The 21,060-nt window shown below is 42.6% G+C and overlaps 1 protein-coding gene across 1 annotated transcript in view; it reads right to left on the bottom strand.

Annotated features, from left to right (window-relative positions):
• LOC145389876 (intermembrane lipid transfer protein VPS13D-like) overlaps positions 1–21,060 on the bottom strand; it is a gene marked incomplete at its 3' end in the record, with an annotated part of 111,456 nt that overhangs the window by 53,171 nt on the left and 37,225 nt on the right. The window contains 8 exon segments of the mRNA XM_080265003.1: positions 639–817; positions 4,775–5,000; positions 6,626–6,842; positions 8,561–8,643; positions 12,642–12,804; positions 13,358–13,568; positions 16,971–17,043; positions 20,309–20,458. Of these exon segments, the coding sequence (XP_080121129.1) occupies positions 639–817; positions 4,775–5,000; positions 6,626–6,842; positions 8,561–8,643; positions 12,642–12,804; positions 13,358–13,568; positions 16,971–17,043; positions 20,309–20,458 (1,302 nt within the window).

Raw genomic sequence — 21,060 nt, 5'->3', positions numbered from 1 at the left:
GTAAGTCACTGGAAAAATAGGGTTTGTGGAGACTGGTATGCCCTCAGTCTAAGAGGTCTTGCCTCAGTTAAATAAAGCAATATGGCAATAGCCCCCCCCCAAAAAAAAGGAGTTGTAATTATACTTAAGGAGTTAAAGATATCCTCACTATATTTTCTTTAAATATATAGTTCTTGTCTTCCTATTCACTACTACAGTACTCTCTACTGCTGTTTACCTTTGCCCCAGAATTTTCTTTACAGCTTAATAACCATAGTTTGTATTTAACTTGACATTTGGAATTCTACATTGCTATGAAAACTGTCTTTATCATAAACTCTTTACTTTGACATTCAATAGTCTTTTCTCATTGTGCCTTCACTGTAAAAGCTTTCCCAAGCTATATGTCACTATATGGTGGCAGTGCATGCAGACAGACAGGCAGGCAGGCACACAAGTATGCACACATGTATGCACAGGCACACGTCTGCCCCCCCCATAGGCATTATTATGATAAAGAAACACTGGAAACTGATGCCAACCCCTTCACCACAAGAGATCCTTTGTCAATTGAATGAAATCACCTATTAAAAAGAAAAAAAAAAAAAAAGTCAGAAATTCCCATGTGTCATCTTCCCACCAGATCTCATGTTGCTCACCTGACATGCTTGTGACTGGCCACAAGCAGCTCAAAGTCCGGCCCAAAGGTCTGCAGGGCATCCACCAAGAGCAGGGAGTGCACACTGAGCGTGGCTGAAGTTTCATGGGGACGCTTGCTCAAGTGGGCCCGTACGCCTGTCACCTGTAGCTCTGCAATGCTACGCCCACGAGACTGCAGCTGAGGGGTTAGAGAACAGAGGAATTAAAATCATCATCACTGTCACTGCTTTAACCATCTTCATCAACATCTATCACAGTTATCATCATCACCATCATCCATTTCTTTAGCTAAAAATAAGGTAAGGTAGGATTAAGAAACACGTAAAGAGTGTGTATGAGAGTGGGAAAATTATCAACAACATTTCCAGTGAAATGGGCCACACAGTCATTTACTTACCATTTAATGCCAGGGGTGTCAGACACAGATATTGGGCCCATAGTCCCTACATCAAAAATACAAATAAATAAATAAATAATAAAGTATGTGTCAGACCCACAATGCCCCTTTTAAGGTGTGGCAGTCCGTGGCAAGGCTAGGCAATGGAACCAACTAATTTTGAATGCAAATGATTGGTTGTATTCTTTAAGCGGAGTAAATGTTCTATGCACACTTTTAATTTCAAACAGTCACACATCTGAATTTTGCTTGTCCCATCTGTTTCCACTAAATGTTGTAAGTACTCTAATTAGCATGGAAGTAAAAAAGTTACTACATGACAGTACTGTGATACCAACTCTAACATGAAAGTGAAGCTTGGACCCAATTGGAGCAACAGAAGTCAAGAGTGAGAGCAGTGAAAATGAGTTACTACACAGGAGTCTGTGGAGTCACATGGAAAGACAGACTGACAAATGAGGATGTGAAGGAGCATGGTGGTGTCAATGTGGATGTGATAGGAAACGTTAGGAGAAACACACAGAGATGGTTTGGCCATGTGGAGAGGATGGAGAGTGAAAGACTGACGGGGAGAATGTATGAGAGTGAGGTGGAGGGAGGGCGAGGGAGGGGAAGGCGAAGGATGAGATGGAGGGATGGAGTGGAGAGGTATATGAGAGAGGAGGGGAGTGAGCTGGGAGCAGGGCAGTGAAATGGCGGGGGACAGGGCGACATGGAGGTGATTTGTTTGTGGCCACCCCTTATGAGATTAAGGCATCTGGCAGTAGACAGACAGACAGAAAATACTGAAGCAAACAGCAGACACTAAAACTATTAGTAAGGACCACAGCATCATCCAGAGTTGACAACACACATAAGATACTCCACCATTCATCACCAACCCTATGATTTGAGATGTACCCTCCCTCATAACCCCATCCAAATATATACTGAACAACCATGGGTCATTATGCCTCACTCCAACACTGACATTGAACCACTCACCTAGACATCTATTCTTACACAGGTTTTGCTACCAACATAAAATCCCTTCACAGCATTCTATAGTTTTCCATCCACACCATACATATATAAGCCTTCCATTCTCCTTCACTATGTACTTTGTTACACAATTTTTGTTTTCACATTCAGAAATGCAGACCTTCTCATATGCTTCTTAAACACTCTGCTTTACTACACACACACACACACACACACACACACAGCATAAAAGATGCCATGCTTTTTCTTAAGGAATCTCCATATTCATGGAAGCCATGGTACGGCTGGAATTTTCTATGGACTATAAGCTATACCAAGTGCCAAAACCAACTAATTACTTTACATCAGATACTGACAATTGTTGGGAAAAACAAAATCTGATGTGTACAAGGTGCTATCTAAAATTTTCTGGACCGGGACTACGATGCCTAAACGGGTTGTAGTAGCACGATGCTCCTCTAGGTGGCTGTACTAACATGCACTGCGAGTCAGAGTGCCATGCAGTGTGGAGCTTGGTGAACGTGGGGATTAGCGATGTTCATTTGTTTGCTGTCGTGTACGTATCGTCAGGCTATTTTCAAGATGGATATAAGAAACGAACAGCGAAGTTGCATCAAATTTTGCGTGAATCTTGGAAAAAATGCAACAGAGACTCTGGCAATGGTTCAACAAGTGTTTGGTGAGCAATCTCTTGGTCGGACACAGGCGTTTCAGTGGCATGCGCGGTTTAAGGCCAGTCAAACATCGGTTGACGATGACGACCACACAGGGAGCCCCTCAACCAGCACAACTCCTCACACTGTCGCAAAAAATTCAGCAGCTCATCCGTGAGGATCGACATTGGAGCATTCACAATGTTCGTGAGGAAGTGGGAATTGGTTACGGGACATGTCAGGGATTCGCACTAAATAATTGGCTATGCGCTGCATCACAGACAAATTTGTCCCCAGGCTCCTGATGGCTGACCAAATGCAGTAATGCGCTAATGTCTGCACTGAGCCTCTTGGACTCATCTCAGAAGATGAAACCTTCTTGTCCAGGCCCCCTGTGACTTCTTTCTTCTCCCATAAATGAAGATCAGGCTGAAAGGGCATCATTTTGATACCACTGTGGACAACAAGAAGGAACAGCAAGTGGTGCTCGACACTCTCATCGAGAAGGAGTTCCAGGGAGCGTTCCAGCAATGGCGGAAGCGCTGGGACTACAGTAGTGTATCAATGTGCAAGGGAACTATTTCAAAGGTGATGGCAGCCAATAGGAGCTATGGTAAGTTTTCATTTTTATATAGCAATTATCCAGAAAATTTTGCATAGCACCTCATTTTAAGATCTACAGTAATACTAGAGTTTCAGCCTGAACCTAGATTCTATACACTTGTGGATGAAGCTTCCTCCTTGAGTGATGGGTGTGTGGCTAGTTACCAATCTTGTAGCTGCACTTCACTCTCAGTGTACTATCTCCCAGGATCAACAGTAGCCAACTATCTACTATACTACCTGTTATAATTTTTTTTTTCCCCAAATTAATATCCTACAACACTCAGAAATATAAGCAGTGAAAATTTTTTGGGGGCTCACCATCCACTCATTTGACATAGTGCTGCTCTTGGGTGCCTGTCTTTTCCTCTCGTCCTTCCTTCCTCTTGTCTTTCTTTCCTCTTCATTCTGTCTACGGATGACTACACTGACTGACAAACCACATGGTTTCCTGTACACCAGGAAACCATTTACTACACTGGGTGGTAACCATATAACTAAATTACGGTGCCTGGTGGTTTGGTGAGTAATTAGGGCGCTCCAATCGGATTGAGCCAGCGCAGGTTTATATCCAAGGGGTGGATAGGGTTTACTGCTCATGTAATGCCACTCAGGGATAAGTGAGGCTAGTCACTCTCATCTTAAATGTCAGGACCAACTTGCCTAGCCCCGGGCTCCTACGCTCCTCATGGGGCAACACTTAATTGGATGATGATGAAGTTTTTGGAAACAAATACCATAATTATGAATCCCGCCACTAGTAAAACACAATAACCTTAGAGAAAACTGTCACTGAAACATAAACCTCGTATCACCCTACTCACCCTGAGGTTTACAGACACGAGGAGATGACATGTAACCTTACGTACTGGACAATGGTAGTCTAGGCTTAGGCCCGTACACTTAGAAGGGGGTCATATAAGATTGACTGTTACAATTCACCACTATCATTATCATCATCATCTATTATTCCAACTCTATTTCTTGACATGTTTTTGTGTGGGAGACAGGGCTGGGGTAATGATGATGACGAAATCACCTTACCTCTTCCAGTGCCTTAATTACTTTAATCTTCCAATTGCTACAAGATTCTTTTCAGCTTTGGGGGGGACTTCTTGATATGGTGGAGCTAGATACAGTATCACCTTCAATATATTTCCACTACAGAGGTTTCTCCTAAGCTGTATGAAATAAAAGGGCAGTGGCAAGAAAAAATCCCCATCATCATCATTTACATATTTTTAAAAAATGCAAGGTAGGAGGAAGCAAAAGCTGGATGTCTGAATGTTTGTTCTCTTCAAGAAAAAAAAATAAATAAATAAAACAAAATAAATGAGACAAATTCAAGATTCATTCATTTTGAGATGCCTAGACACGTTGCATTTAAAAGACTGGTCATAGGCACAAGGAAATACAGACAGAGGAAGACAGTTCTAGTGGCAACCTGTTACATACCTCCAGTACAGTACTTATAACTAAGTTAGTATTGTGTTCACCTTACCTCAAGAGAGAGTTTATCCACTGTAAACTGGACAACCAAAAGCTTGCCGTCATCAGTGGGTGAAGATGACCCTTTGCTGGAGTCCCCATCACCCATCGTGGAGCCATCACCCAAACCCAAGCCATCCAGCGACAGCAGTGTGTTGGAACGGGTCAGGTCCTGCCCATCAACAAACACTCCCCGGCTCTGGCTGCTACTACTGCTTCTACTTAAATCTGATGACTGTCTCCTGAAAAATTATCATCATCATCATCCTTTCATCTTCACTGTTGTCATCATCATCATCATCATTATCATCATATTCATCCATCATCATCATCATCATAGTCAATCATCATCATCATCATCATCACTGTTAAAGGCAGGTATTAAATGCATCATGTTTTGCTCAGAATGCTGCTCCTAACTCTGCTCAGACTCGGTTAATTCTTTCAGTAAAATTTCTGTCATTATCATCATCCTATGTTAACTCCAGAATATCCAGTGAGAGGAGGATGTTAGAACAGATCATGTCCTGTGCTGCTCATCCACACCAACTCTCCCTCTGCCAAGACTTGTGCTGCTGCTTCCGATGACTGTCTCTTGTGTAACTGACTTCTTCAGCATCCTAGCCACTAGCACATGGAGGAACTATCAACTGAGCCATAACTATGTAATCCCCAAGCCAAACTTCTCATACTAGTCTTATAACTTTCTGTTTTATCTCTGTTTTGCTTTGTAGTATGGGTCAGTTGGATTCACTGGAGAGCACACCTTCACCATGCTCTGTTCTATGTCAGCTCTCTTGTGACACTTCAGGATCTCTTCCTCTGGTGATGATGAGGAGCCTACACATGGTGGCACTGTGGCCCTGGGTGGAGCAACTGCAATGTCCATCCAGGAGCCAAACCTCCTCATATTTCCCTAAATCTACCCATGGGAAGAACCCTGGTATGACCCTGGTGAGGCGCTGTCTATCACAAGGGGTCACCACATCCCTACACAGTGTATGTATTGTAATGTACATGCCAGCTCCAAAGAGGCAGTTGCTTACCTGCAGTTGGTAGGTCTGCTCAGTCAAAATGGGTTAAGGTTGAAAGTCAGCACACACACCCTCATATAATGTCTTTCTCACTACATCCCTTCTGGTCCAGTACAGTACTTCTAAGTAATACTTCTACACCTCCTCAGTAGTTTCCCAGCTCTTCTAAGGATATCCCACCATCTGGTTTTACTCCACATATCCACTGGTTAATCTGGTTTAACTCCACATATTCAATGGATTATTCTCATATTGTTTCACTACAGTCCCATAATATCCTCCTCTTTTATTCCACATTTCACTTCCATTCATTTAGACACTACCGACACAGGTACCAAATCCTTTCCCTTTTGTGGACAATGACATTTCACAAAGGGCAGCAATTTTCTGAACCTTTTCAATCCATTTATGACCCCTGCTGTGGTGCTCTCCCAAGCACCATCCCCTGCACTATTGACATCAGCAAGGTGGCAGTCACTGTCCAAAACCTCCAGTGACTCACCTCCTTTCACCAAGGATGTTATTGATCTACCATTCAAGTGGTGTGGCTGCAACCCAATATCAAATCAGCTGATTATCCACTGTCGAACACAAGCTGTCACTCTCTTTGTTCTCATGTACGGTAGACAATGTTTGCAACAACTACAGAAAATACATTGCCATAACAAGCACACACCACACTGCAGGCACAGCTTGCATACCGAAACAACGCTACCTCAATAAACTTAAATATGAGTCAAAGACAACAGGCTGATGATTGCTCCAGTCAAATCCACCAATACACTGATCATCACTAGCAGCATCATAAGCTGTAGCCATTGGCCCTTTACCTTGGAATGTCTGCTGGTGTGGGATCTTGTGATATGAACTTTGTAAAGAGTGTGTGTAGAGCCTGAACCTTCTGCTCGTTGATATGCACCACCAGGCGAGGCAGTGTGCCGGCCAGGGTCACAGACGGCCACTGACGCCCCTCGTTGTGCTGCATCACCACCACACGACGCTCCAGCTCAAGGTTGATGCTGAACCGATCAAGCACGTGCATATGCCCTGCACAGAAAAAAAAAAAAAAATCTAGTGATTCATCATCCAATCCTTTTTTTGCCCCAATTGGAGCATTGAGGCTGGGAGCTAGGCTGTTCAGTCCCGACATGTAAGGTGAGGGTAACCAGCCTCACTTCCCCAAGTGGCTTTAGTGAGGAATAAACCTCAACCATCCAACTGATGCAAACCTTTACAGGCCCCACCTGGCTGGAACACCTTACCTACTAGATCACCAGGCATACCAATAACATATGATAAACTATGATGAGACCTTGTTATAACAGACTAATTGGGGGAAGGACAGACTGTATAACCAATAAATCACACTGTATTTCAAAATTAAACTGCATGTCACTTCTACTCGTACATCCAGGACTATGCAAGAGAAACTATGCTCCTACCCAGTTACCTGAATATGGCCTTCATGCATAGAATGAGAACAATGATGACAATTGTGATACACCTGAACAGTACCTAATAACACAAATGTTCACAAGGTTAATGAATGCAAGATATGCTCTTTACATTTTCCAACTAGTCCTTACTTTCAGCTACTGCATCCAAAATTTGCATACATGACCCAGCTCAAACTGAAAAAGTACGTGCATGACACAGCTTAAGCTTAAGCTATAATATTACATAGATGTAGGTGGTGCGACCATCATCCACTCACTTGATGTAGTGCTGCCTACTTCTTCCTTAGTCTTCATCATTCTTTTTCTGTGCCTGCCCTCCTCTCTTCTTATATCTCCCATCTTTCCTGTCACTTCTTATTGCTCTTCTTTCCTTTACAGGTGGCTTTACATTGAGTGACAAGCCAACAGGTTTCCTGTAAGCCAAGAAACCATTTACAAAGCTGGGTGGTAACCATATAACCAACCCATACATGCTCCCTACGTGTCAACAAGTGGGTTAGTGGAGGGTTAGTGCCCCTCCCCGTAAAACCAATAACTCAAAGTCAAATGACCACCCCTTATGGGATTATGGCATCTGGCAATAGATAGATAGATGTAACTACTGAAAAATTAAAGTTCACCTGGCCCATACTTCTACCCATTATGTCAATGACTGAACTCTAAGTACACTGCTGTAACCCACAGTTTTTAAAATGTAGGGGCACAAGGCTTGACTCCTAAACTCATTAAGGGCAGATAGCTAGCCTACTCCCTCTGCTGGTATTATTTGACTGAAATATCTCTGTTCACCTCGTTTTGTTTATAAAGGCTCCAACATGCTTGCATGCATTGGCCTTGGTCACCTAATGGCGGCTCTTCATGCTGCTTGATCTTGGGCAGCCTCCACATTCAGTCCCTTATCCTGCAGGCCACACTCTGTGACCTCATCAAAGGTCTTTTTCAGTCTGCCTCTAGCAACCCTACCCCCAGTGCTCATGCTTCTCATTTTCTGCAACCAGTTGTCATCCCTCATCCTTTCCACATGCTCAGACCATCTCAGTCTACCCCTCCTCATCACAACACCAAATACACTCCAGTTCCATCCTTCCTCTCAGCTCTTCAATCAAAATCCTTGCCCCCCCCCCAAGACCTTGCATTCAAGGATGCACTGCACACCCACCTAATCATTGTCTCACTACCATTTAGCATTACACTCCCAACACATGCACATAAAGGTCCCTTGGAACAGAGGGAAAGCCTTCTCAACGTCAGGAGAGGCAACCATTCCCTGAATATTTTCTGTAGGATAAACCATCTTGCCAGCCTTACCTGTGCCCTTGGTATAAGCAAAGTGCCAGTTGTCTCGAACTTTTCCCACCAACACCTGCATGTCACACAGCCGAAGGTCATATCTGGGAGAAGTGGGGTTATGGTCATGTAATAAAAGCAGGTTGAGATTCACATATCATAATCATCCATACCTTTTTTCCCACACCAGGGTGGCATGAGGTAAGGTCCAGGAGAGAGAGAGAGAGAGAGAGAGAGAGAGAGAGAACTACCCAAACTGCCAGAGTGTGTCACATTGCTATTCACAACCATTCCAGCCCTCAAAATCTTGACTCCATTGCACAAGCAAGAAAATCCTCTCTTTACATGCTTCATACCACCATCATAAAGTCAATCAAACAATTTTCACTTTGCCAGGATAAAAGGGGAGTGCCAAATCCATCATAAACTTCCTCTGCATAAAATTCCTCCAACCTGCCTGATACTTTCAGTTACACAGCCTCATCACTCTCTATACCTTGCCTTGCCTTCACACACACACATACACACATATCATCATCATCATCCGGACCTCCTTTCCCACCCTAGGGCAGGGTGAGGAGTTGCGATGTCCAGACAGCCCAAATTTGCCCACTCTAATGGGCCATGCTTCCATTCGCTCACCATTCAAGCTCCAGGAATCCTGGCTCTATCTAATATGCCAGAAACACTCACCACGTTCTGTAGCTTCACATAAATGTATCCGACAGAGTCAAGCCGGACGCTGTCATGTTAAAAAGAGGTGCCAAATCCCTAATCGAGCACTTCTCACAATATTCATTCAGCCAACTCGATCTCTTGTCAGTCCCCTAGCCTCAACCAACTTCCAAACCTCTCTTCCTCACACACTCATCCACCATATCCCTCCACCTTCTCCTTGGCCTACCTTGCCTCCTCCCTCTTTCAGATTCGCTCAGATATACCTTTTTCAACACTCTATTGTTATCCATTCTCTTCACATGACCATACCATCTCAGTACACTCTCTTCGATTCTGGTGTCCACAGACTTTCTCACTCCACATCTTTCACAAATCACATTATTTTGTATCCTATCTGCTCTCTGTACTCCATATACATTCCTCAGCAGTCTCATCTCCACTGCTCTCACTCTTTTCATTTTCATGCCACATCATAGTCTCACATCCATATGTTAAAGTTGGCACTAACACTCCTTCATGTAAGCCTTGTGCAGCTGCAACACTCAAGCCTCTGTTCCTCATCAAGGCCTTCATTGCACCAGCTACTTTTCTTCATTGTATCACTCTACTCTCCATTTCTTTTGCACATTTCCCTCTCTTTTCTATCACTGTACCCAGGTATTTGAACTCTCACCAATTCCAGTCTCTCTCCATTCACTGTATCATCACACTGGGAGTCACCTTCTCTCTCAATAACCATCACTTTACTCTTTTCTACATTTACTCTCAAGGCATTACACTCACAGCCATCAGCAAAACTCTGCACTAGTCTGATCCATACTGTCTTATGCTCTTCTTCCATCTTTGCTAAAAATGCTTCCAAGAAATTGGGACTTATGTACAAAGTTCGTGAGTTATTCACTGACAAGCAGATGGCCACAATATACAAAAGTCATGTGCGTTCTCATATCGAATACTGTTCACCACTGTGGAGTGAATGTGGAGCGGTTGCAATGAGGCAGTTGGACAAAATTCAAAATAAAGCCTTTAGATTAATCAATAATCCTGCCATTACACAGGACCTTCCTCCGTTATCAATATGTAGAGATGTTGCTTCTTTAGCATTATTTTATCGATATTTTTACCGTAAGTGCTCTGATAAACTGGCTTCAATTGTGCCTCCCCTTCACATTTTCTCCCGAAATACTCGGGCAGCTGCGAGAGCCCATGAACTAATACTGTACTCTCTTCCCCACACTGCAGAACCTCTGCTTATCAAAATTCATTTATCCCCAGAACTACTACTCCCTGGAATTCTCTTCCTGGAAGTTGTTTCCCACAAACATTTAATCCACTTGAATTTAAATCCAGTTGTTATAAATATTTTATGAATGGAGGATACCTTTAGGCACATGGACGTGTTTTTTTTCTTTTGTTTTTCCTTCTTTCATTCATTCATTCATTGCCAGACGCCATGTATCCCAGACGGGGTGGCCAAAGGCTTAGAGTTAATTGTTTTACAGGGAGGGGCACTAATCCTCCACCAACCCCACTTGACGTAGGGATGCCAACAGCATCTGGTGTTCCCAGGCGGTCACCCATCCAAGTACTAACCAGACCCAACGTTGCTTAACGTATTGTTATGAAATTCCTACACATTATAAATGAATAAATGATCTTAATGAAAGAAAAAAAAAATTATCATCATCAGCCAGACCTCCTTTCCTGCCCTAGGGCAGGGTGAGTAGCAGCAATGTCCACACAGCCCAAATTTGCCCAATCCAATGGGCCACGCTTCCATTCACTCATCATTCAAGCCCCTGGAATCCTGGCTCTTTCGGATACGCCAAAAACATTCACCATGTTTTGTAGCTTCACATAAATGTATCCGATAAAGTAAAAAAATAAATAAATAAAAATAAATAAATAAATAAATTACCATATTTTATCATTCACTCATTTATTCAATGCTGATTTCTCACAGATATATAAACATTTCATCAATGCTTGCTGACAGAAGGTTGTAGAGCATTCAACACACATCGACGAAATGTTTATACATATATCTCTAAAAAATTGGTAGGCGGGGGCGCTCACCATCCACTCACTCGATGTAGTGCTGCTGTCGGGTGTCTGCCCTTTCCTCTCCTCCATCCTTCTTTCCTTCCATCCTCTTCTGTCTTCCTTTACTTCATTCTTTCCTTGTACTTCTGCCTACGGGTGACTTTACACTCCCTCTTCTGTCTTTCTTTCCTTCATTCTTTCCTCTTCCTTCTGCCTGTGGGTGACTGTACACTGAGTGACAAGCCAAATGGTTTCCTGTACACCAGGAAACCATTTACTATGCTGGATGGTAACCATACACCCAAATTTTGGCGCCTGGTGGTTTAGTGGGTAATTATTGAGCTCCAATCGGATTGAGCTAGTGAAGGTTTATATCCAAGGAATGGTTGGGGTTGACTGCTCATGTATTGCCACCCAGGGATGAGTAAGGCTGGTCACTCTCATCTTAAATGTCGGGACCAACTGCCTAGCCCCGGGCTCCTATGCTCCTCATGGGACAATGTAGGATTGGATGATGGACAGATGGATGGAAAAAATTGGCGTTGAATAAACGAATGAACGAAAAAATATGGTAATTTATATTTTCTTTTCTTTTTTCTTCTTTCATTAGGAAGATCATTTATTCATTTATAACATGTAATAATTTCAAAACAAAACAGTTACAAATAATGGCAGGGGAATGAAATCACTGAAAACATTTTATGATGTTGAGCCAGCTGCTACTAGAACGACAAGGTGTGGTCAAAGACGGTAAGATATTTCTGTTCTGTACCCCACAGAAATCTTTCCAATAGAGCTAGAAGTGTCATTGTTTATGAAAATCGTTGCAAATAAATGCTCTACAACTTTCAACAGGCATTGACAAAATGTTTATATATCTGTGAGAAATCAGCGCAGAATAAATGAGTGAAAGATGAAATATGGTAATTTATTTTCTCTTTTCTTTTTTTTTCATTCATTAGGATGATCATTATTCATTTATAACATACAGCAATTTCAAAACAATATAGTTATACATAACGGCAGGGGAGAAAGTTGAATGGAAAAATTTTCCAATGACGCGCACATCACTGAGTGAGGGGTGTGTGGCATGTAAGGTCTAGGCTAGCCTGTGGGGGTCATGCAGTACTCAGAAGCGGTTGGACGCAGGCTGCGTCGAAAGAGTTCGAGAGGGTTAACATGGTTAACTAATTTTGGATTCATAATGACTTCTTCAAGTTCTTGCCACATATCGTGTCTTCAAGTTCCTGCAATACATACCTCTAACTGCTGCCATTCAAGACCAGTTCCTTTAAAACTGGTATCAAGAAAAGAGGATAGGTTGACTGGATAGACAGGTAGAGACAATGCAGATATAAAAACAGAGCTCATCACTACTCACTTGTCATACATGCGGTCGTGCAGCATGGCCTCTGAAAACTGAGCACTGGAATCAGACACTGAGGATTTCCTCTTAAGCTCCTCCCGACCCACTGTCACTGTTGTATCCGATGGTGACATATTTTCAAGTTCATCTGGGGTTGAACACGGTGTGGCAAACTCATCTGTTAGAAGAAGAAAAAAAAATGGTAACTGATTTTCATATCCTCTGTAAAGTTCAAAGACCCAAGACTAGGATACCACAGCCCACCAGGCAAGTGTTGGTATTTAAGCTTATAACAGTCATCAAATGTTCTACACACACCAGAACATTCTGGGTGCCCCATAAGGGTACCAAACTATTGCCTGACTCTGATTTTATCTCTATCCTATGGATCAACAATCCTTCCTGTTACTTACCATAATGATTAATTACTCTAATTGTTTTCTACATGGATGAACAATCTGCATCTATCGCTTACCATATAAATCAAACCGGTGGCATAAAGGTGAAACTGACTATCATCTCAAAAAATAAACTAGTACCTGACAGCATGACAAATTATACTGATTCATATACACTTCACCACAGACATCATTCCTCATTCAGTAACACAATAAACTTACAGCACCATGGTAAAAAAAAAAAAAAATACAAAGATCACACGAAAGCGAGTGCCTGTCTACCTGAGGCTTAAACCATAACAACAGTAATACCAGCATAAAGGCAACACATACCATCTTCATCACTGGCATTGTCTAGTTCCTCAGAGAGCTGCTGTTGGTGGTGGTGGCGAGGGTGGTGGGAGGTAGGAGGACGTGCAGAGCAGAACATAAGCTTGCCAAAGTCCAGCACAACCAACGTGGCATTCTTGTCCTGAGTGTGTTCCGGGATGATGATGTGTGGTGCTGAGATATCCAGCATCACATCCCAACGTTTCCTTGTTATCTGAAACAATTATGTTGATAATTAACTCTACTGATCAAATGACAGAAAAGAGTGTGATTAGATGGTATTATCACACAATGAGATACTGGATGTGAACAGAGTAGTGAAAACAAACTGGTTAAGTGAATTATTCTGAAGATGGTAGGAGGTGTGGAGAGCCTTGATGAGGGTAGATGGATATGTTCTGTGAACAAGTAGAGTATGGAAACTGAGGAACTAATAAAGCTAGTGAAGAATGGTAATCGATGAAAAAACACATTAACAGATGCACCTGACATGCTTTCATTCACTTCATAATTTGGCTGTTAACAGACCAGCTCCTGTCCCACAGGCATTATTATTTATCTGTTTATCATTTGGTCTGTATGGTGGTACCAACAATTTTGTAGGCATGACTGATAGGTGAATTAATACAAGACCATTTTAACGAGCACTAAGTTGAAAGTTCCCCAACTTCTGTGCTTTCCTGTTCCAATTTCTAGAGCTCTCCCACCCTATAATTTCTGGGTTGGATTCTGGGGCTGGGCTGGAATGGGGCTCAGATCTCTGCTAGAGGGTACAGGGCACTGCGGTTCCCAGGCTGCCACTTCTGCCCAATAGAGAGGGCAGGACCAACTTGCCTAGCCCCGGGCTCCTATGCTCCTCATGGGGCAACATAAGATTGGATGATGGATGGATGGATGTTTGTGTCATCACTAGTCCTGACAATTTCATTCAGTCCTGGAGGTCTCTTATAGATTCCATTAATCATGCCACTACTAGGAGCCTAAGCAGCATAAAGCTGGCTGCTGGCATTGGAGAGAGAGAGAGAGAGAGAGAGAGAGAGAGAGAGAGAGAGAGTCTGTACTGAAATGATTAAGTGTACTGGCCAAGGCAGAATGGGAAAACAATAGAACAAATCAAGGGTAGGTCAGCCCTATAACTGCTTTGCCTCTATCAATGGATGCAGCCAACCTTCTAAAATTCAAACTTCAATATTCTATATAAGGCTACTTAATCAGTCATAGGAATCCATGCTTACCCTTAAAGGAATCCCCATAATGGCCATGGTACAGCTGACATTTTTTATGGACAGAGAGACAAACCCCAAAACCAGCAAATTACCCTCCAACAGCTGCTGAAAACTACAAGGAAAGTCTAAATTTGAAATGTCTAAAATATGAAGAAATTTTGGAAAAAAATGCTTAAACCTGGCCAGGTCCTAGTTTTTCCATTTGTTAACAGTTGGGCCTCGGTATACATCAGTTTGGTACTGAATGCGATAAACTGATAAATCATGATAACAATGGCAAAATTGCTCATGCAATAATTGTGGTGCCCATGTATGACAATCCCTTGCACACACACTGCCTCCCACACATGCCGACAGTCAAATGTCTGAGTCTAGATGGTCGTCCAGTGTTTACAGTCATTGTGATCTCCATTTCCTTTCATTTCATGCATGAAAGGCCACAGAAACACCAGTGCTATTACCACATAACAATGCAAGTTCATAACAAATAGTGCAGTGTGCATTATGAAGAAAAGCAATACATTTTTGTGTGTGTGTGAAATACTGAAACTTGTGGAAATACTGAAACATGTCCAGCAAGGTTGCTACCTTTAATGGAAAGTGTGGTGCTAGTTTGGGTGCCAAGGACAAGCCTACAAGGGTAAGGTTTTTTGAGGTATTTGGTTAGTGGCCCTTGACCCCCAACTGAATCCATGTTATATTGTGCTCAGTATATGATAAATTGTTACACCTTTGATTCCTTCTTCCTCGCATTAAAAAAAAAAAAAAAATTGCCATACACTCCCCGTATACCACGGCATGACTGCACTGGGGTCATGGTAGTGCTAAGCAACCTACATTGACCCACTCTATGTCACCAGTTGCAGTCCTCTTAGACTCATTATGGATTTTACTCCTTTACAATGGATACCTAAAAGCAACCATGTGTTACTGATAATGCTATACTCCCCGAAAAGAAACACACGACACTTCTCTATCTAACTACTACCAGATGCTTCAATCCCATAAGGGATGGCCACAATCAAACTGCCTCCATGTTTCCTTGTCCCCTGCCAATTCACTGCCCTCCCCCCAGCTCATACCCCCCTCCTTCATATACCTCTCCACTCCATCCCTCCATCTCATCCTCAGCCTCTCCCTCCCTCTTCCCCCCTCTACCTCACTCATATACACTCTCCTCATTAGTCTCTTGCTCTCCATCCTTCCAACATGTCCAAACCACCTCAGTATATTTCTCTTAATGTTTTTCTATCACATCCACACCACAATGCTCCATCACTTCCTCATTTGTCAGTCTGTCTCTCCATGTGACTCCACATGCTCCTCTCAGATAACCCATTTTCACTGCTCTCACTCTTGACTTGTGTCCCTCCAACAAGGTCCTAGCTTCACTTCCATATGTTAGTCTGTCTCTCCATGTGACTCCACATGCTCCTCTCAGATAACCCATTTTCACTGCTCTCACTCTTGACTTGTGTCCCTCCAACAAGGTCCTAGCTTCACTTCCATATGTTAGAGTTGGTATCACAATACTACCATGCAGCGACATTTTAACTTTCATGCTCACTTTTCTATTTCTTATCACTTTCAAAGAACCAGCAACCTTTCTTCCCTGTTGTATCCTTTCAAGCATTTCATCCTCCAAACTTCCATTCTTACTCATCACACTACCCAAGTACTTAAATGCACTCACATTTCACATTTTGTCATCATCCAACCTCACTGTACATTCAGTGACTTCATTTCTCTTGAAGACCATAGCTTTACTCTTCCCTATACTCACCTTCAGATTCTGCTTCTTACATACTCTCCCAAACTCATTCACCAAGACTTGCAGTTCCCCTTTGTCTTCACTTAACAATACAGTATCATCTGCAAATAACAATACAGGAAGTTTCCAAATGTTGCCCTCTCTCACGAGGGCCACTCCATCATCCAATGACGTACACAACACTTACCTGTATGAAATAAATTGAAACATACTTGCATGCACTGGCCTTTGTCATGTAATGACAACTCTCAACACTGCTCAATCTCTGGCTGCCTCCCTATTCAGACCTTTATCCCTGAGGTCACACTCTATGACCTCACTCTGTCTTTTTTAGTCTGCCTCTTACAACCCTACCCATGACATTCCCACGTCTCACCTTCCATCCATTTGCCATCTTCCATCCTCTACATGAGCTCAAATCAGCTCAATCTAGCCCTCCTCTTCCTTTTCTATTATCATAAATCCCCACACACATAATCGTGAGTTATGTGCATCATTGAGCTGTTTCACTTACAGTAACATTTTGCCTGCACATATCCTGGGCTATAAGTAAAATGATTCACTATAAACACAGCCATCAATGATAAAACAATCAGAGACATAATCAGTATTGACTTACCACTTCCCCTTCCATTATCTGTTCCCAGTTTCTCTTCAGTTCCTGTTTGGTCTGCTCCTTCAGTTCCTCATATCTGCAATAATTACTCCAGTGAGACAAAGGCATGTTTTACACACTCAGCACTACAACATAATTATATAATCTAAAAAAAACTACAGTACAAAGGCTTAAACTTTTCCTACACTCTATCTACTCTAGTACAATGACTTAAGTTTTTCCTACACTCCATCTACTAAAACAAACTCCAGTCCATTGACTTAAATTTCCTACACTCTATCTACTAAAACAAGTAACTTTAACAATACTTCTTATAACTGGATGGTTTCATTCACCTAAGAAAAGATCTCTTATAAGATGCAGTTTGCAGATGTAGTTTCAGTTATACTCTTCCTGCATAGAAACAATTGTACTCACCTTCAGAAAACACCTTAGCACTGCAGGGGTTACTGTGGGATACAGGTAACTCCTTCATTTTGATGTCTATCTGGAGTTGACACAAGCAAGTGTATACAAAGACTTTTGAAAAAAAATTAATGAAAATAAAAAAATGAAGCTGAGTACAACTGTCTGAAGATAGCAAGAATAAATTATGAAGTATATCAGTTCCTATATGACAAGTATCTAGCCCCTTCCAACCATTAACTCTTTAAGCCTGACGACATTTTAGGTTTCATTGTACTCTTGCTACCTCCACATGATGTTTTTCAAGTAGGGGGAAAATTTCCAAACAACAGGGGTTAGATGTAGCCTCCATAACCCCTTCTATCAGGATGCTTTCCTCAGGTACTGTGTATACAATAACAGCTAAGGGAGGGGAAAAAAAAAAAAAAAAGTATCCTGAGGACGAATGGGTCCATAATCTCTTGTCCATTCCCACATCTAACCACTTCCAAGCAACCAGAGAGATAGACACCACAGGAGAAAGGGTTATATACAGCACTCTTTCAGTGCTGCAGAGGGATTCCTTCCTACGTGGCATAACTATACCTTGGGAACTCCACAGCCTGGTTACAAAAACATCCTATATCTCACTACCTATCCCTCAAAAGGAGCATGATGGACTGGAAGAGAAGGGCAACTTTAGCCAGTAGTCCACCAGGCTGATGTTCAGATGAACCTGGAACAACAACACTAACCCCTTCATCACCAAGGTGTTCTAAGCTGAATGGGATCATATTGGCCTGTACTCTCCACACTTAAGGAAGCTCCCTCCCACCTTTTCCTTACCAGTTCATTTTTGCATATAGGTCCTGAATAACCCTTTGTGTATTATTTTTACCTTCAGTGTTTGTGTTGAACTCCTCCGTGGCCAAGCCAGTGGAGTTCATCAGGACTAACAGGCCAGCCCAGGCACCAATTTTTCAAGTTTCAAAAATCGACTTTTCTCGCTCGCCAAATTGAAGAGAAACATCTGGTGCACCTTGCAATGCAATTTTTAGCTTCCTAGACCCATCCTGTGCTTCGAAATGAGGCGCGAAAAATTTTGTCAAATGAATGTGTTACATCCCAATGAAAACTAAATACAGGAGTAAAAAAACATCACACTAAGTCTATCTATCTATCTATTGCCAGATCCCATAATCCTGTATGGGGTGGCCATTTGACTCTGAGTTATTTGTTTTACAGGGAGGGGCACTAACCCTCCACCAACCCACTTGACACATAGGGAGCACGTATGGTTTGGTTATATGGTTACCACCCAGCGTTGTAAATGGATTCTTGGCTTACAGGAAACCATTTGGCTTGTCATTCAATGTAAAGCCACCTGTAACGGAAAGAAAAGCAATAAGTAGTGACAGAAAAGATGTGAGAAATAGGAAGAGAGGAGGGCAGGCACAGACAAAGAATGATAAAGGCTAAAGAAGTAGGCAGCACTACATCAAGAATTATCCATATTTTCACATCGCACTAAGAATTATCCATATTTCCAAACCCCTCAAAATTTCATTGGTGCTAAAATCGTTTGAAATGACTAGATATATGTATTGCAAACAACGTCAGTAAATAATATGGGAGGTTTCGGCCATGCTCCGATAAAACGTCATTGGATGCCGGCGGCCACGGAGGGGTTAAAAGATGCAACATACACGAGTGTAGTAAGGCATAGCATGGAAAATACATCATAAGGGAAAAGGCTCAGGGAGCTTCTTTAACTGACAAGATTATGGGTCACATGATTGCATTAATTCTATTCATTATCCAATCCAGGAGAATTGAGGCCCCAAAGCTAGACAACTCAGTCCAGACATTTAAGGTGAGTGACCAGCTGCACATTCTACAGCAGCATCACATGAGCAATAAACTCCAACTGCCCTTTGGAATTAGACCCGCAAGATTCACATCTGGCTGGAGCACCTTGACTCATTAGACCACCAGGCATCTAAAAATTGTATTAGGGCAAGAGGGTTAATGCGCTACATGGGTACACAGCACTAAGACCCACCACTGATCTCCCTGCAGGCATCACATGGTGGCATAATAAAGAAAACATAAACGTATCAGATAGAGCCAGGAGTCAGGGGCTTGAATGGTGAGTGAATGGAAGTGTGGCCCATTGGATTGGGCAAACTTGGGCTGTCTGGAAGTTGCTACCCCTCACCCTGGCCTAGGATGGGAAAGGAGGTCCAGATGATGATAACGATGATAATAAATGATGTCCTTGGGTTGAGTGAGTTAATATTATCTCGATCAATTCACCATGTTTGAGAGAAATGCCTTCATGTCATGGCACAGATATAACCGAGCTGTAGTAGTAATAGTAGTAGTTGTTCCCTAGGTAGTCTGGCTGAACAGCCCCGAGTCCCTAAGGAAGGCCATGGCTGAGACCAGGCTTTGCCACAGAGCTCTCATGGAGTGTATGTTGTGTTGTTGGCATATGTGATTGTGTGCAATGCAGTCTTCCATAATGAGCTTAACAGTATGGGGTGCTGTGTTATATCCTGGACGAGCATTAGCGACGGAGTCGTCCAGCCTCTTCTGGTAACTTACGAGGGCTGGATGATGCCCACATCTCAGCCTGGCCAGGTTGACCGTCCTCACGAGGGAAACAGGATTCGGAGGGGTGGATATCTGGGGGCTGTGCATGCAGCTGTGTGTTGTCCTTAAGTAACTGAATGGAGTGGCGAGTGATTTGAGTATGGATATGCTTCTGGAACCGAGCTGTTCCTATGCCTGGTTAAACAAACATTTCTTATTTCCCTCCCTACTCCCCAAAAGGCAGATGCTAGACTGCAGAAGGAGGTCAATTTCAGTCTGAAGTACACTGGGTTCATATCCTCTCATGCCTGGGGTTACAACTACTACCTATACTCTCAATTCACACACAAGCAGCATCTAACCTCTTCCTAGCAGCAGTAGTGAGGGCTGCCATCTGGGGTGTGAGTGCTGGCTCTCCGCGGCGTTGGTGGGGTGCAGTGAAGAAGGCAGCGAAGGTGTCCAGAGCTGATGGGTTGTACACCATATCCAGTGACGTTGTGTTTACCACCAGTCTGACAAGAACACATCCAAGTTTGGCATACGGCACATTTCAAACAGGCCTTTGTAACTCTAAAGACGGGTTCCTGTACGTTTATATTATCCTTTCACTAGTTTATTATCCAACACATTCCACTGACAAGGAGAAAAGTGGGTGGTGGTGATGATGATGATGATGATGATGACAATGACAACAATAATGATGATGATGATGATGACATATAATAATTTTTCTCTCCTCCAGCACTTCCAAAACACAAATCTCTCATTACAGGGGTAAAAGTGCTTCTGAGGTACAAAAGTGCAACATCAATATTCAGCAATTATCTTGTAAAGCACAGTACAAATACAGTACAGGCAATACCCGGTTGATCAATGCAATTGGTAAAGTAAAATCCCATCGCTAGGTGGGGTATCATATCTTGGGGAAGATTTAACAAGTAAAGTACTTAGATGCATTTTTGAGCCTTGAGTTTCCCCCCCAACCAAGTCCTAAACACCCCCAAATGAGCCCACAAACAAGTGTCTGGCTAACTTAAACCCCCAGATGGCTTTAAAACAAGTTAAATTAAGCCTAAAAGCAGTTTATAACTCACCTAAACCCAAAGATAAAATC

This window comes from Coenobita brevimanus, unplaced genomic scaffold, assembly GCF_032717465.1.
Source record: "Coenobita brevimanus isolate Jiangsu-jjx unplaced genomic scaffold, ASM3271746v2 jjx.HiC_scaffold_2577, whole genome shotgun sequence".
NCBI classification, from domain to species: domain Eukaryota; kingdom Metazoa; phylum Arthropoda; class Malacostraca; order Decapoda; family Coenobitidae; genus Coenobita; species Coenobita brevimanus.
The sequence above is the reverse complement of the archived record's forward strand: the minus strand, read 5'-3'. Positions and strand labels throughout refer to the sequence as shown.